This window comes from Sinocyclocheilus anshuiensis, unplaced genomic scaffold (genome assembly GCF_001515605.1).
Source record: "Sinocyclocheilus anshuiensis isolate Anshui unplaced genomic scaffold, SAMN03320099.WGS_v1.1 scaffold784, whole genome shotgun sequence".
In the NCBI taxonomy this organism is placed as follows: Eukaryota; Metazoa; Chordata; class Actinopteri; order Cypriniformes; family Cyprinidae; genus Sinocyclocheilus; species Sinocyclocheilus anshuiensis.
The window spans coordinates 1,545,138-1,559,347 of NW_015554160.1; the positions used below are offsets into that span (position 1 = coordinate 1,545,138).

General features: G+C 36.6%; 1 protein-coding gene across 1 annotated transcript in view; it reads right to left on the reverse strand.

The window, feature by feature from the left end:
* Positions 1–14,210, reverse strand: part of LOC107670885 (ABC transporter G family member 23-like) — a 27,253-nt gene that overhangs the window by 6,525 nt on the left and 6,518 nt on the right. The window contains exons 5-17 of the mRNA XM_016463686.1: positions 13,402–13,509; positions 10,546–10,639; positions 8,671–8,745; positions 8,402–8,573; positions 8,100–8,196; positions 7,651–7,819; positions 7,286–7,386; positions 6,203–6,273; positions 5,811–5,860; positions 5,665–5,721; positions 5,227–5,297; positions 4,932–5,020; positions 3,344–3,447 (exon numbers count right to left, since the gene is read on the reverse strand). Coding sequence (XP_016319172.1) covers positions 3,344–3,447; positions 4,932–5,020; positions 5,227–5,297; positions 5,665–5,721; positions 5,811–5,860; positions 6,203–6,273; positions 7,286–7,386; positions 7,651–7,819; positions 8,100–8,196; positions 8,402–8,573; positions 8,671–8,745; positions 10,546–10,639; positions 13,402–13,509 — 1,258 coding nt within the window. The remainder of the gene's footprint in view (positions 1–3,343; positions 3,448–4,931; positions 5,021–5,226; positions 5,298–5,664; positions 5,722–5,810; positions 5,861–6,202; positions 6,274–7,285; positions 7,387–7,650; positions 7,820–8,099; positions 8,197–8,401; positions 8,574–8,670; positions 8,746–10,545; positions 10,640–13,401; positions 13,510–14,210) is intronic.

Here is a 14,210-nt window from a genome sequence, read left to right on the forward strand (position 1 = left end):
AATTAAGATATTTTTGATGAAATCTGAGAGCTTTCTGACCCTGCATAGACAGCAACACAACTACCACATTGAAGGCCCAGAAAGGTAGTAAGGACATTGTTAAAATAGTCCATGTGACATCAGTGGTTCAACCTTAATTATTATTATGAAGCTACGAGAATACTTTTTATGTGCAAAGAAAACAAAAATAACAACTTTATTCACAAGAGTACCACGACACATGCGTGTGAATACCTGTGCTTGTAAACAAGGCTGGCTCCCGAGTCAGCAGTATCACATGCATATGTTGTGGTACTACGTTGTCCTTACTACGTTTCTGGGCCTTGAACATGTCAGTTGTGTTGCTGTCTATGCAGGGTCAGAAAGCTCTCGGATTTCATCAAAAATATCTTAATTTGTGTTCCAAAGATGAACAGAGGTCTTACAGGTTTGGAACGACATGAGGGTGAGTAATTAATCACAAAATTTTCATTTTCGAATATCCCCTTACGGGATACTTCACCCAAAAATGAAAAGTCTGTCATCATTTACTCACCCTTAAGTTGTTCCAAACCTGTATGAATTTCTTTCTTCAGTTTTCTAATTGTAATAATACTTTGTGTTAGTACTTTTTTCGCTGCATTTTTTATCAAATAAATACAGCCTTCAGAGACATCTTTCAAAAACATGAATAAATAAAAATCTTACGAACCGAAACTTTTGAATGCCAATGTATAAACATATCTAGCTTATACATTGAAAAACATACACCTTTTCACAAATTTCTAATTATTTGTTAATAAAAGAATAAAAAGAGATTCTGGTTAAATATCCTTCTAAAACCTAAGTTGAGAGGATCTGATTGCTTTAAATTTGGCTTTAGATTGCTTTTGGTCTTGTGTAAATATTGTGTACAGTCCTGCACTACACTACACAGTGGTACACTACTTCACAGTGGACTACTAAGGCCTTGTCCACACTAATACGTTTTCGTTTGAAAACGCATCTTTTTCTCTCCATTTTGGCCTTCCATCCACACTGAGATGGCGTTTTGTCAAAGAAAACCGAGCTTTTTGAAAATGCTGTCCAAAGTGGATATATTTGAAAACGTAGTTTTCGCGTTGTAGTGTGGACTGTGAAAACGGAGGCTTTTGAAAACGATGATGCAAATTTAGTAATGTGACACATACTGTACCAATAGATATCTATGTTTATACCGGTATTGTGCCTGTTATGTGCTATTCACTTTCACACTATTGCTACAGATGTGTTACTTTGTACACTCATCACAGTGCTGCAAAGATGACAGAAAATTTACTCGCGATTGCTGTTTGTGGCAAAACATGAAGGCAGTTGCATTTTAGATCTGACATACAATCGTGAGTGAATGCGACCTGGACATTGAATGGTGAATGGTGAGATATTTTCCTAAATAAAATTATCCTGCCAGAAGAATTGCACAAAAACGTACAGTATCATGTCTGTTCCCTCTGGATCGTGTAGCAAAGCGAATTTAAAGTTTACTGGCGTTTCAGTGTGGATGAGAAATTTATGGAAAATGCTTGAAAACGCTAGTGTGGATGTAGACATTAATGTAAATTATTAATGAGAGATAGACACACAGCTGACAAACAAACACACATCTCTCTCACACACATACACACACACACACTCACTTTGAAGACCAGCAGGATGAAGATCAGCAGAAGGATGATCTGAACACTGATAACAAACAGCTGTGAGAAGAGGTGTGCCAGCATGGTCTCCAGAGAACTTACACCTTTAGAGAAACACACACAAAGAAACATATATTCACATACATCTATGAAATGCTTACCAGGTGTTTTTAAAACTATGCTGCTCATGTTTTTAGCTGCTGTGGGTGATCAGCTCCCTCTATTGGTAAATCTCTAAAACTGCTTGTTCATGAAGTCTTGATGAAAAGTAAGGGTTGAATTCAATAAATGTGCCCACTTATTCTAATCTAAAAGTTTAGAGCTAAACATTATTTGTGTAAATAGGCATAATTTCTCATTCTGCAGGACAGCTCTAAGTTTTGGGTTGTGAATGAGACAGCTCTTATTCACCTGGTTTGTGGGTGGTAAGGAAACAAGACAGGATTTTATGCTGAAATACTCCATTCAAAAGTGCCACGATTCTTTACTGAATTTATTCCTAAGTCAAATGATGGCCATCTGGTTGATGTGAGCTGTCTCACCTGCCACCCAGCACCTGTCCAGCAGCCCCTCCTTTCTCTCTAACACAAAGGACAGAGCGGTCAACCCCACTGCCAGGTAAAATGTGATGCTAAAAAGAGAAAGAAAAGAAGAGATAAATGATATTGGAAAGAGGTCCATCATGATGCAGTAGTATTATCCGTCAGTGTAGTAATACATTTGAATGGCTGTAAGTGTGTGTGTGTGTGTGTGTGTGTGTGTGTGTGTGTGTGTGTGTGTGTATTAATCACAAATTTCTAATTATTTGTTAATAAAAGAATAAAAAGAGATTCTGGTTAAATATCCTTCTAAAACCTAAGTTGAGAGGATCTGATTGCTTTAAATTTGGCTTTAGATTGCTTTTGGTCTTGTGTAAATATTGTGTACAGTCCTGCACTACACTACACAGTGGTACACTACTTCACAGTGGACTACTAAGGCCTTGTCCACACTAATACGTTTTCGTTTGAAAACGCATCTTTTTCTCTCCATTTTGGCCTTCCATCCACACTGAGATGGCGTTTTGTCAAAGAAAACCGAGCTTTTTGAAAATGCTGTCCAAAGTGGATATATTTGAAAACGTAGTTTTCGCGTTGTAGTGTGGACTGTGAAAACGGAGGCTTTTGAAAACGATGATGCAAATTTAGTAATGTGACACATACTGTACCAATAGATATCTATGTTTATACCGGTATTGTGCCTGTTATGTGCTATTCACTTTCACACTATTGCTACAGATGTGTTACTTTGTACACTCATCACAGTGCTGCAAAGATGACAGAAAATTTACTCGCGATTGCTGTTTGTGGCAAAACATGAAGGCAGTTGCATTTTAGATCTGACATACAATCGTGAGTGAATGCGACCTGGACATTGAATGGTGAATGGTGAGATATTTTCCTAAATAAAATTATCCTGCCAGAAGAATTGCACAAAAACGTACAGTATCATGTCTGTTCCCTCTGGATCGTGTAGCAAAGCGAATTTAAAGTTTACTGGCGTTTCAGTGTGGATGAGAAATTTATGGAAAATGCTTGAAAACGCTAGTGTGGATGTAGACATTAATGTAAATTATTAATGAGAGATAGACACACAGCTGACAAACAAACACACATCTCTCTCACACACATACACACACACACACTCACTTTGAAGACCAGCAGGATGAAGATCAGCAGAAGGATGATCTGAACACTGATAACAAACAGCTGTGAGAAGAGGTGTGCCAGCATGGTCTCCAGAGAACTTACACCTTTAGAGAAACACACACAAAGAAACATATATTCACATACATCTATGAAATGCTTACCAGGTGTTTTTAAAACTATGCTGCTCATGTTTTTAGCTGCTGTGGGTGATCAGCTCCCTCTATTGGTAAATCTCTAAAACTGCTTGTTCATGAAGTCTTGATGAAAAGTAAGGGTTGAATTCAATAAATGTGCCCACTTATTCTAATCTAAAAGTTTAGAGCTAAACATTATTTGTGTAAATAGGCATAATTTCTCATTCTGCAGGACAGCTCTAAGTTTTGGGTTGTGAATGAGACAGCTCTTATTCACCTGGTTTGTGGGTGGTAAGGAAACAAGACAGGATTTTATGCTGAAATACTCCATTCAAAAGTGCCACGATTCTTTACTGAATTTATTCCTAAGTCAAATGATGGCCATCTGGTTGATGTGAGCTGTCTCACCTGCCACCCAGCACCTGTCCAGCAGCCCCTCCTTTCTCTCTAACACAAAGGACAGAGCGATAAACCCCACTGCCAGGTAAAATGTGATGCTAAAAAGAGAAAGAAAAGAAGAGATAAATGATATTGGAAAGAGGTCCATCATGATGCAGTAGTATTATCTGACACTGTATTAATACCTTTGAATGGCTGTAAGTGTGCATCTGTACTAATGTTGTGATTAATGTAATTAATGGCATACATGTGCATGCATGTGTGCTTACCTCAAAACTGCCCCTGGCGTCACAAAAGTTGTGAAATCTGTGTTCTTTTTGCCATATATAGGTTCTTCAAACTATGAAACCACATGAAACAAGAAATAAGGAGGGTATTTTAAGAAAGGAAGAATAAAGCGAGATATAAAGAAAAAGAAGACAGATATATGAGAGGATAGTAGTAAAAGGCACACAGAGAAAAAAAAAATAGATAAAAGAGAAAAAGACAGAGATGAAGAGAAAAAAAAAGACAATAAAATTACATAAAGAATATTGAGAACAAAGGTGTATGACTCATTCGAGCTTTGAAATTCCTCATTGATTAAGAACATCAGTGCTCTGTACTCACTTTTATAGGGACGGCCACCATGTATGACAAACTCCCCAGCTTTGTCTCGATAAAAGCCTTTTGAAAGTTCAGAATAAGACCAGGAAAAATGTTTCTTTTAGCTGCTGTGGGTGATCAGCTCCCTCTATTGGTAAATCTCTAAAACTGCTTGTTCATGAAGTCTTGATGAAAAGTAAGGGTTGAATTCAATAAATGTGCCCACTTATTCTAATCTAAAAGTTTAGAGCTAAACATTATTTGTGTAAATAGGCATAATTTCTCATTCTGCAGGACAGCTCTAAGTTTTGGGTTGTGAATGAGACAGCTCTTATTCACCTGGTTTGTGGGTGGTAAGGAAACAAGACAGGATTTTATGCTGAAATACTCCATTCAAAAGTGCCACGATTCTTTACTGAATTTATTCCTAAGTCAAATGATGGCCATCTGGTTGATGTGAGCTGTCTCACCTGCCACCCAGCACCTGTCCAGCAGCCCCTCCTTTCTCTCTAACACAAAGGACAGAGCGGTCAACCCCACTGCCAGGTAAAATGTGATGCTAAAAAGAGAAAGAAAAGAAGAGATAAATGATATTGGAAAGAGGTCCATCATGATGCAGTAGTATTATCCGTCAGTGTAGTAATACATTTGAATGGCTGTAAGTGTGTGTGTGTGTGTGTGTGTGTGTGTGTGTGTGTGTGTGTGTTAATGTTGTGACTGATATAATTAATGGCATACATGTGAATGTACTGCATGTGTGTTTACCTCAAAACAGCTCCTGGTGTCACAAAAGTTGTGAAATCTGTGTTCTTATTGCCATATATAGGTTCTTCAAACTATGAAACCACATGAAACAAGAAATAAGGAGGGTATTTTAAGAAAGGAAGAATAAAGCGAGATATAAAGAAAAAGAAGACAGATATATGAGAGGATAGTAGTAAAAGGCACACAGAGAAAAAAAAAATAGATAAAAGAGAAAAAGACAGAGATGAAGAGAAAAAAAAAGACAATAAAATTACATAAAGAATATTGAGAACAAAGGTGTATGACTCATTCGAGCTTTAGATAAAAGAGAAAAAGACAGAGATGAAGAGAAAAAAAAAGACAATAAAATGACATAAAGAATATTGAGAACAAAGGTGTATGACTCATTCGAGCTTTGAAATTCCTCATTGATTAAGAACATCAGTGCTCTGTACTCACTTTTATAGGGACGGCCACCATGTATGACAAACTCCCCAGCTTTGTCTCGATAAAAGCCTTTTGAAAGATCAGAATAAGACAAGGAAAATCAGTTTCTTGTGTTCAAAGGATGGGAAAAAACTTAAATGTGCATCTTTAAAACTAACCTCAAAGGCCTCATGAAGTTTTTTCTGCAGCATCAGGGCAATTTGTCGGTCTGAAATGTTGATGAGTACAAATGTTATACTGAAATAGAGTTTAATTGCTTAACTCAAAATTGTTTATCTAACCACATAAAATATGTAATAAAAAAAATCTAAATTGATTAATTAAAAGCATGTAAAATAGAAGCTAATAATGGTCTCAGACATTTGAATCCCACTTTATTTCCAAAGATTCATGCAAAATTCACTGCAAATCAGTTCAACAGAGATTCAATTCAGCCACAGCCATAAAGGCTCTCAAGACATAAAGGGCACCCTCTTGTGGCAGCAATATGAGGTCAAGTGAAATCAAAAGCCAAGTAATATTGATTGGACTAAAAGTGAATAAAACTCACTGGTCAGATCCAGCCAAACATGTACTGATCCTCCTTCAACCACATCTCTGGAGACTCTGGGCTGCAGCATCCTGCACACACACAAGCACACGAACAAATAAGCATACATTTAAACAATTTTACTCATTTACCATTTAAAGCCACAGCTGTTACGTCTAACATGGGTCATGTTTAAACCAAGTAAGAAAAATATAAATATGTGTGATATTCAAAAAGCTCCAGTCAGGACAGTGATGCACAAAACATGACACATATGGAAAGACTAACACAGAAAGGCAGGACAGACCTGCTTTTCTTCACATTAAAAACACGGTGATTCACTCCTTTTAGCCTCTTCCAACACTCTCCCCATCAGTCGCTCTGCTACAGTCATTCTCACCTGACACATCATTGTTTACATGAATGCTTGCGTTTTTTAGGCTGAAGGGAAAACACCTCATACAGGTAGTTGATGACGTAATCAGGCCTAATGTTTAATGTCAGATGGAAAAACATTCACATGCAGTCATTTTTTGCCCATCATATTGGTATGTACTTGTGTTTATGTGTGTGAATACACAGGGCTGGTGTGTGTAGGTGTGTGCAGTGACGCAGTCGAGTGTTTCTGACTATGAGGCAGGTGTTTGTGTTATGTGTATGATATTTGAGTGTGCATGATTAGCTGATGCAAGTGAACCCTTAATACGAGGGATGGGTCTAATATTGCATTAAGAACATCTATGACACCTTAAGAAGATGCAGAAAAATCATCACCATGAGTTCATTTGAAGTCGCCCTCTTATGAACAAAAAAGAGGCTGGACAAAAATAGATCTACTTGCCGTGTTGGTTAACAATAGAGTTTATTGGTTAAAATAGAATTTGTAAATGAACTGGCCAAACAAGACGCATGGTCCAAATTTTTGTGTTTATAAACATGCACGATCAAATGACAGCTTACTTGACAGAACAAACAAGTGACTTTCTCAAGGTGAGTTTTACGATCAGGATTATGAAACTTGGCTGACATTCTTTGGTCACAACATCAAAGCAAAACATGTTCTTTCAGGTCATTTTCATAAACTTTTTACACAATGGAGCTCACCTTTTGGTTAGATAGCTGGTGAAATTCTCCCCAAACTCTATGACACCCCAGTATTCCCCATTATAGATACCAGCAAAAGCTTCAGAATGAGACAAGCTCACCTGCAGAAAGGAAACAGGAAACTGTATTTTGATCTAGAAATGAACACTGAAAATGTACAGTTTTTTCTCTTGACTATTTATAAAGTTGTTTTTTTTTCTCCGATTTGTTGAAGTGAAATCAAGAAAAGAGGAAGTGAGAGAATAAGAGTCTGTCTGTCTCTAATTTTGATTTTTTTAAAGAATAAAAAAGAAGATATAATATTGTCAAAAGACAATTTTAGTACTATTTACACAGGATCTTTATTTTTTAAATTTTATGTTTACCTTGTATACACTTGTGTTGTCAAGGAAGGACAGTAGTGATCTACTATAGGCACTGGGACTGGTTTCATTATTTACCACTGCCACATCAATGCCTTTGGGGTCTCCACCAATACACAAGCACATCAGACAGATCTGAATTACAGGCAACAAGAACTGGAAACAAATGGACCTGAGTACAAACCAGAGGAACGTACACAAAACTTTGTTTTGAGTTAAAATGCTTTGATTATCAGAAATCTGCACAGTGCAAGAGATTGTTTGTGAAGGACAACAGTAAGATATTTAAGTACATTTAAGAAAGTGGTTATTACGTTTAATTCCATTTTTACTGCAGTCATCCATTTATTCAGTTTGCTTAATAATACGAAATAATATTAAAAAAAAAAAAGCTTCACAGTAAAAATCACAGTCTGTCCAAAGGGTCCATAAATACTTTAAGACATCAATACCCTGGCATTCTCCTCATTCGAACAATCGTCTTGATCATCAGCGCTGCAATGTTACGCCATTTTGGTATGATGTGTCTAGCTCGCACTTTCCAGTCAGCTGTAGAGACACAAGAACATTTCAACTGCAAGCATCACAGTCTCAACGGTGATCAAAAACTGTTATTCTAAATACATATTTTTTGGTACATTTATGAAACCAGTGCCATTTTATGTCAATACAAAAGTGAATTTCTATTTCAGTTTTAGTTTAAGTTTTGCATGCAGTATTTTAGAGCAAGTGAATTTCTCCCTCTTTGTTGTACCTTTATATTTGGGTATGTCCTCTGGTGCGCTCTTTCTCAGTATGGGCTCTCTGCTCTCATCTCTCATACTGTCTGGAGATGGGCTGCTGTCCAGTGGACGGCCCTGAGGACTCTGTTTGGAGCCCATCTGATCAGAGTCCTCACAAAGTTGCAAGAACGCACTCTCTAATGTCTAATGCACAAACATAGATGCATTTGAAAGGTTAAATAAACCATTTTGCATGTACAGTACATGCATATGAGATATGTGCGTGTATGTGCACACTTACTGCTGCATTGTGTTGCTTCATAACAGCATCCGGGGGACCTTCAGCTAATAATCGACCATTCCTCATCAAACCCACCTAAAGAGACAGAAAAAAACACTGTTTTTATTGCTCATGTTGCTCTTTTATAGCTTAGAAGACCTAATGGTATAATGGTTTAAAGGAATAGTTCACCCAAAAATGAACATGTACTCATCCTCAGGCCATCCAAGATGTTGATGAGTTTGTTTCTTTATCAGAACTGATTTGGAGAAATGTAGCATCACATCACTTGCTCACCAATACATCCTCTGCAGTGAATGGGTGCCTCAGAATGAGAGTCCAAACAGCTGATAAAAACAACATAATAATCCACAAATAGTCTACATGCCACCAGTCCATCAATTTATATGTTGAGAAGTGAAAAGCTGTGTTTGTAAGAAACAAATCCATCAGTAAGGCAGTTTAACTTTAAACCGTGGCTTCTGGCCAAAACATGATGGATTGGAGTCGTGCTGTGGATTATTGTGATGTTTTTATCAGCTCTTTGAACTGTCATTTTGACGGCACCCATACACTGCAGAAAATCCACTGGTGAGCAAGTGATGTAAATGATGCTACATTTCTCCAAATCTGTTCTGATGAAGAAAAAAAAACTAATTTACATCTTGGATGGTCTGAGGGTGAGGACATTTTCAGCAAATTTTCATTTTTTGGGTGAACTATTACTAGTTATTAATTCACGTATAAATCAGTCTAAGATGATTCACTTAGAAATTTCCTCAAGGAGAAATAAAAATAGAAATAAATTAAACAATTGTTGACTTGAAGCAGGAGCAGAGCTATAATTTAATGTGAACAGCATTGCTCACATGATTTGGTCTTGTAGAAATTTGAGGAAAGATATTGGAGTTATTTTGAGACCTCTGACTTGGCAAACGTGAGCACAGTTTGTAACAATCTTTTGAAACTCCAAAGAAGACACATGTGAGATTACCACAGTCTGTTTTTCGGAGAAGCTGAAAACTGAAACAAAAGTAAGTCTAAGAGAAACAACAGAGATCTCATTACCTACGAGTAGAGAATGATGGCAGACAGAGAAAGGAGTGCGTAGTATTGTTGTTTAAGGAATGCTTCTCATTTTTAGAAATTCACGTCACTGTTCTGGGTCAGTGAGTTTACTGTAAATAAGCATGTTGTGATTGTGTCTTTGGTGTCGATCTGTGTCGTTTGTGCATGTGACTCAAGAGTAATATATCAACAGGATGTAGCAACTGTCTGGTTGACGTTATACAGTCAGACAAAATTATGTGCAACTTTGAACACAACAGACATCATGCCCTCAAGACAAACAGAAATAAAATTAAACAATAGAGTCAGTTGACTTAAATCTTTCCCAATTCTACAGCCGGAATCTCTCGTCTGATGTATACCAGTGCCTTTTTTGACACAATATACAGTAATATACCCTAATTATTGCATGAAATAAGTTATCATGTAAAAATAATACCAATACCATTAAACAGTCTAGTCAAAACTCTAAAACCCCAGCATTTATTTTTAAAGAAAATGTCTGCTAATTCAAAAATAAAAGCTCACCTGTACTTTTTTGCCAAAAGCTAGTTTTAAAGTTGTGTAATAGGCCACAGTACAAAGTACATTTGGCAAATGAGTCACACCTATAATAAGGGATTACAGAAACAAATCTGTATGAGTAATGAGTTGAGTAGTTCGGCTGTGCAAGAAACACCCACCCACACCAGATATCTAAGAATGACTCTATTAAATCATGCACTTCTGTTCTATAGCTTTACATTTAAACTGAGCAACTTTATATTTTAACAAGAGTGGGAGTGAATTCTGGTACAGGTTTGTGGTCAGAACAGGAAGGTATCTTACCGTATTGGCTTGTCTGGCTTCCTCAATGTAATGCGTTGTAATAATGACAGAAACCTGTCCTCCTCTTACAATGTCTACCAGATGCTGCCATATCCTGTAGAAGTGGAAAATTTGTTGCATGAGTGCTGTGCTTTTTATGGAACTTTTGTCTTTATGGGCATGTTTACACCTGGTCATTTCATGCGTTTTCGCTGATCGGATATCCGATTTGTTAAAACGTTTCCATTTACACTTGGCCACAAATGTGTCGTCGCAAAACGGATATAAATCCGATCTTTCGAAGTTCACGTCAACGAAATCAAAAGATAAGCGCTGCATTTTATTAATTATCAGCTCATTTCAAGATCAAAGCCCGCAATAGGAGACCTTTCGGCCTGTTTACACCTGGTCACTTCATGCGTTTTTTCAGATCGGATAGCTATCGTGAAAAGACCAGGTGTAAATGCCCTCCGAAACGCATTCGAGACGGATATAAATCCGATCGCTCAAACCACTTCAGGAGGTGGACTGGGCCGCATTCCAGACGAAACTGGACCAGTGTAAATGCATCTGGTTGTTGAAACCACATAGGCCTATGTAAATTTTGCTCCTCCCAAAATGTTAAAATACTAAACGTGTGAGAGCGTGTTATAGGCTATATGACATTGTAGTTACTTAATTGCCGCGGACGAGTAGCTTGAGCATCTCTTCGGCAAATCGACGCGCAAACTGCCGCGAATGAAACTGAAAGTAAGACGCAGACGGTCAACACACAATCATCTTCATTAAAAGTGGTGTGACTAACCTATCTTTCCAGTTGCTAATGCCGCGCGCTCTCCAAATTAACTAATAATTAATCAAATGCAGCGCTTATCTTTTTATTTCGTTGACGTGAACTCCGTTAAATTTAAATATAGCGCGGGAATTGAAGATCGGATTTATATCCGTTTTGCGACGACACATTTATGTGGCCAAGTGTAAATGGACACGTTTTAACAAATCAGATAGATATCAGATCAGCGAAAACGCATGAAATGACCAGGTGTAAATAGGCCACTATGAGATTTACACGTTTGCATTTGGCTGATGCTTTTATCTAAAGCAACCGACCTTTAGTGCATATACTTATTAATACAAACATTCCTTGGGAATTAAACCTATGAATCCACAATGGCATGGGATAACACAACCCGTTATAAAGTGGAAAGTGTCAGGACACAGAGGGGCAGAAAAATGATCAGGAAATAAAATCAGGTGATTTTTGAGCCCAAATTCCTTTGACAACAATAAGTCATGAACACTTCTATGTCATAAAAATTGCAATGATTTACGCCACCTTTGAAATGTTTGGGGTCAGTAAGATTTTTTTTTTAAATTAAGAAATTAACAGTTTTACTCAGCAAGGACTTCAATTAATGAAAAGTGACAGTAAAGACATTTATATTACAAAATATTTATGTTTCAAATAAATGCTGTTCTTTTTATCTTTCAATTGATCAAAGAATTTAGAAAAAAAACATATAATATTTCCATTAATTTTTATTTTTATCAACATTTATAATAATTAGAAATGTTTCCTGAGCACCACATCAGCATATTAGAATAATTTCTGAAGGGTCATTTGACACTGAAGATAGACAAGCTATTTCAAATTGTAATATTTCACAATATTTCAGTTTTTACTTTATTTTTGATAAATAAATGTAACCTTGGTGAACATATCTTACTGACCCCAAACTTTAGAACAGTAGTGTGTATGTGGTCTGGTCAATTAACATTCTTAGCATATACACAATGCATAGGTTAGTGTCTTACAAAGCAAAGCACCCCAACATGGTTCAAGGCTTAGACAGGCTTGGCCCATAGTCTGTTATGTAAAAGGATTTCAGCAGGGTTCAACGGGGTCTAGCTGGAATGTGATCTCAGCATAAAAATGAATTAATTTAACCTAAAAATTAAATATAGAAATGCAGAAAACATGTTTCTCTGGATATTAGCTTTTCTAAACAATAAATCATTCTGAAGTAATAAAACCACTAATAACAGAGGGCTGTGGTTAAAAATTATATATTTCTAGTTTTCACATACCTGCATCTATGTTCTGCTTAGTAAATGCTGCATCATATGCAAAACTGTGACACAGTGACCCTCTTTTAACCCATACAGACTCACTCCTTTCATGAATACTGCTCCTTCTACATGTTCTTTACTTCCTTTTGTTCATGAATTACTCAAACTCAAGAATAAATGAAGATTGTCACTGAGAATTTACAGCATAAAGCTTCTTTTCTTTAAAAGTTTATAATGAGTTGGAATCTTGAGCCTATAGAAGGCAGGATAATCTTCAGCAAGCCACATACTCAGGATACTCTCACATGGAAAGATCAAACAAAGGCATGCAAAAGAGTCCACTGGGATTTGTTTGCCCATTATGCATTGTGAATGATCTTCATACTACCAATTCACTGAGGCAAATCTTTGAAAAGGCCACTTGAATAATTATAGTACGAACAAGTGAATAAGTTCATGAAATGAACTTCAAGGTGTGATGAAAACACAAGATACTAGGAAAGCCTTTAACTTAAGAGGAAAGTAACTGCACAGTTATGAATGTAAGCTAAAATGTTAAGCTGAGATGTCTGAGAGAGAGAGAGAGAGAGAGAGAGAGAGAGAGTAAGAGAAAGGAGTGGTGCAGGGCAAAAACCTCATGCTTTTAGAATGCAGAACAAGGTTAATCCACAAACACATATACAGGACAGACAGACTGGTAGTGCTAGTAGTAGTATGAGTGCATTAGAAGGTTAATAAAGGTAATGGGAAGACGCGATGGAAGGTAAAGACGGACGAATACTGGAGATAGAGGTACGTTGTGCATACTTGGCCCGTAAAACAGGGTCCACTCCTACAGTGGGCTCATCCAGGATCAGAAGCTGTGGGTTCTGAAGCAGAGCAGCTCCAAGTGAGACACGCCGCCGCTGGCCTCCACTGAACAAAGCGAATAAAAATGTATGGAAATAATCAGTTATGAACTTTCATCAAATAAATTAATGAATTAATTAAAAAATACATAAATTAACCCAATGTTTTATTTGCCAAATGTGTAACAACATTGCAGACTGTGGAAGACCATTTTCACCACTGAACAAAAAAGGTCCAGAATTGCAAGATATAAACTCAGAATTGTGAGATTTTTTTCAGGCTTTCACAGACAACTGTATTTGCTGATGAAATTAAATTTGAATCTTTCTACAAGCTTCAATTTATAGTAAATATTAAAATAAATTATTAAAAGAAATAAGTAAACACAAAAACTACATAAAAAATGGTAATATATAAGAAATAAGTAGTATAGATAAGCAAAGAACAGTTTGCAATATAAAATATAAGCAATCAAAAATATGCTAAGTCTTCTAGTTTTCTATGGATTTTATTTAGCTAATACTGATGTGTGCAGCAATGGACTGTATATAGTGTACACTCTAAAAGCAAAATCAGTTTAATTTACTTTTTAGAAACAATATTTGGCACAGAAAATGCTTCTAATTACTAACAAATTGAGCAGTCAACTATTACACTAAAATACAAAAAAAGAACATTAATTATTTAAAGGGGTCATATGATGTTGCTAAAAAGAACATTATTTGGTGTATTTGGTGTAATGCAATGTGTTTATGCGGTTTAAGGTT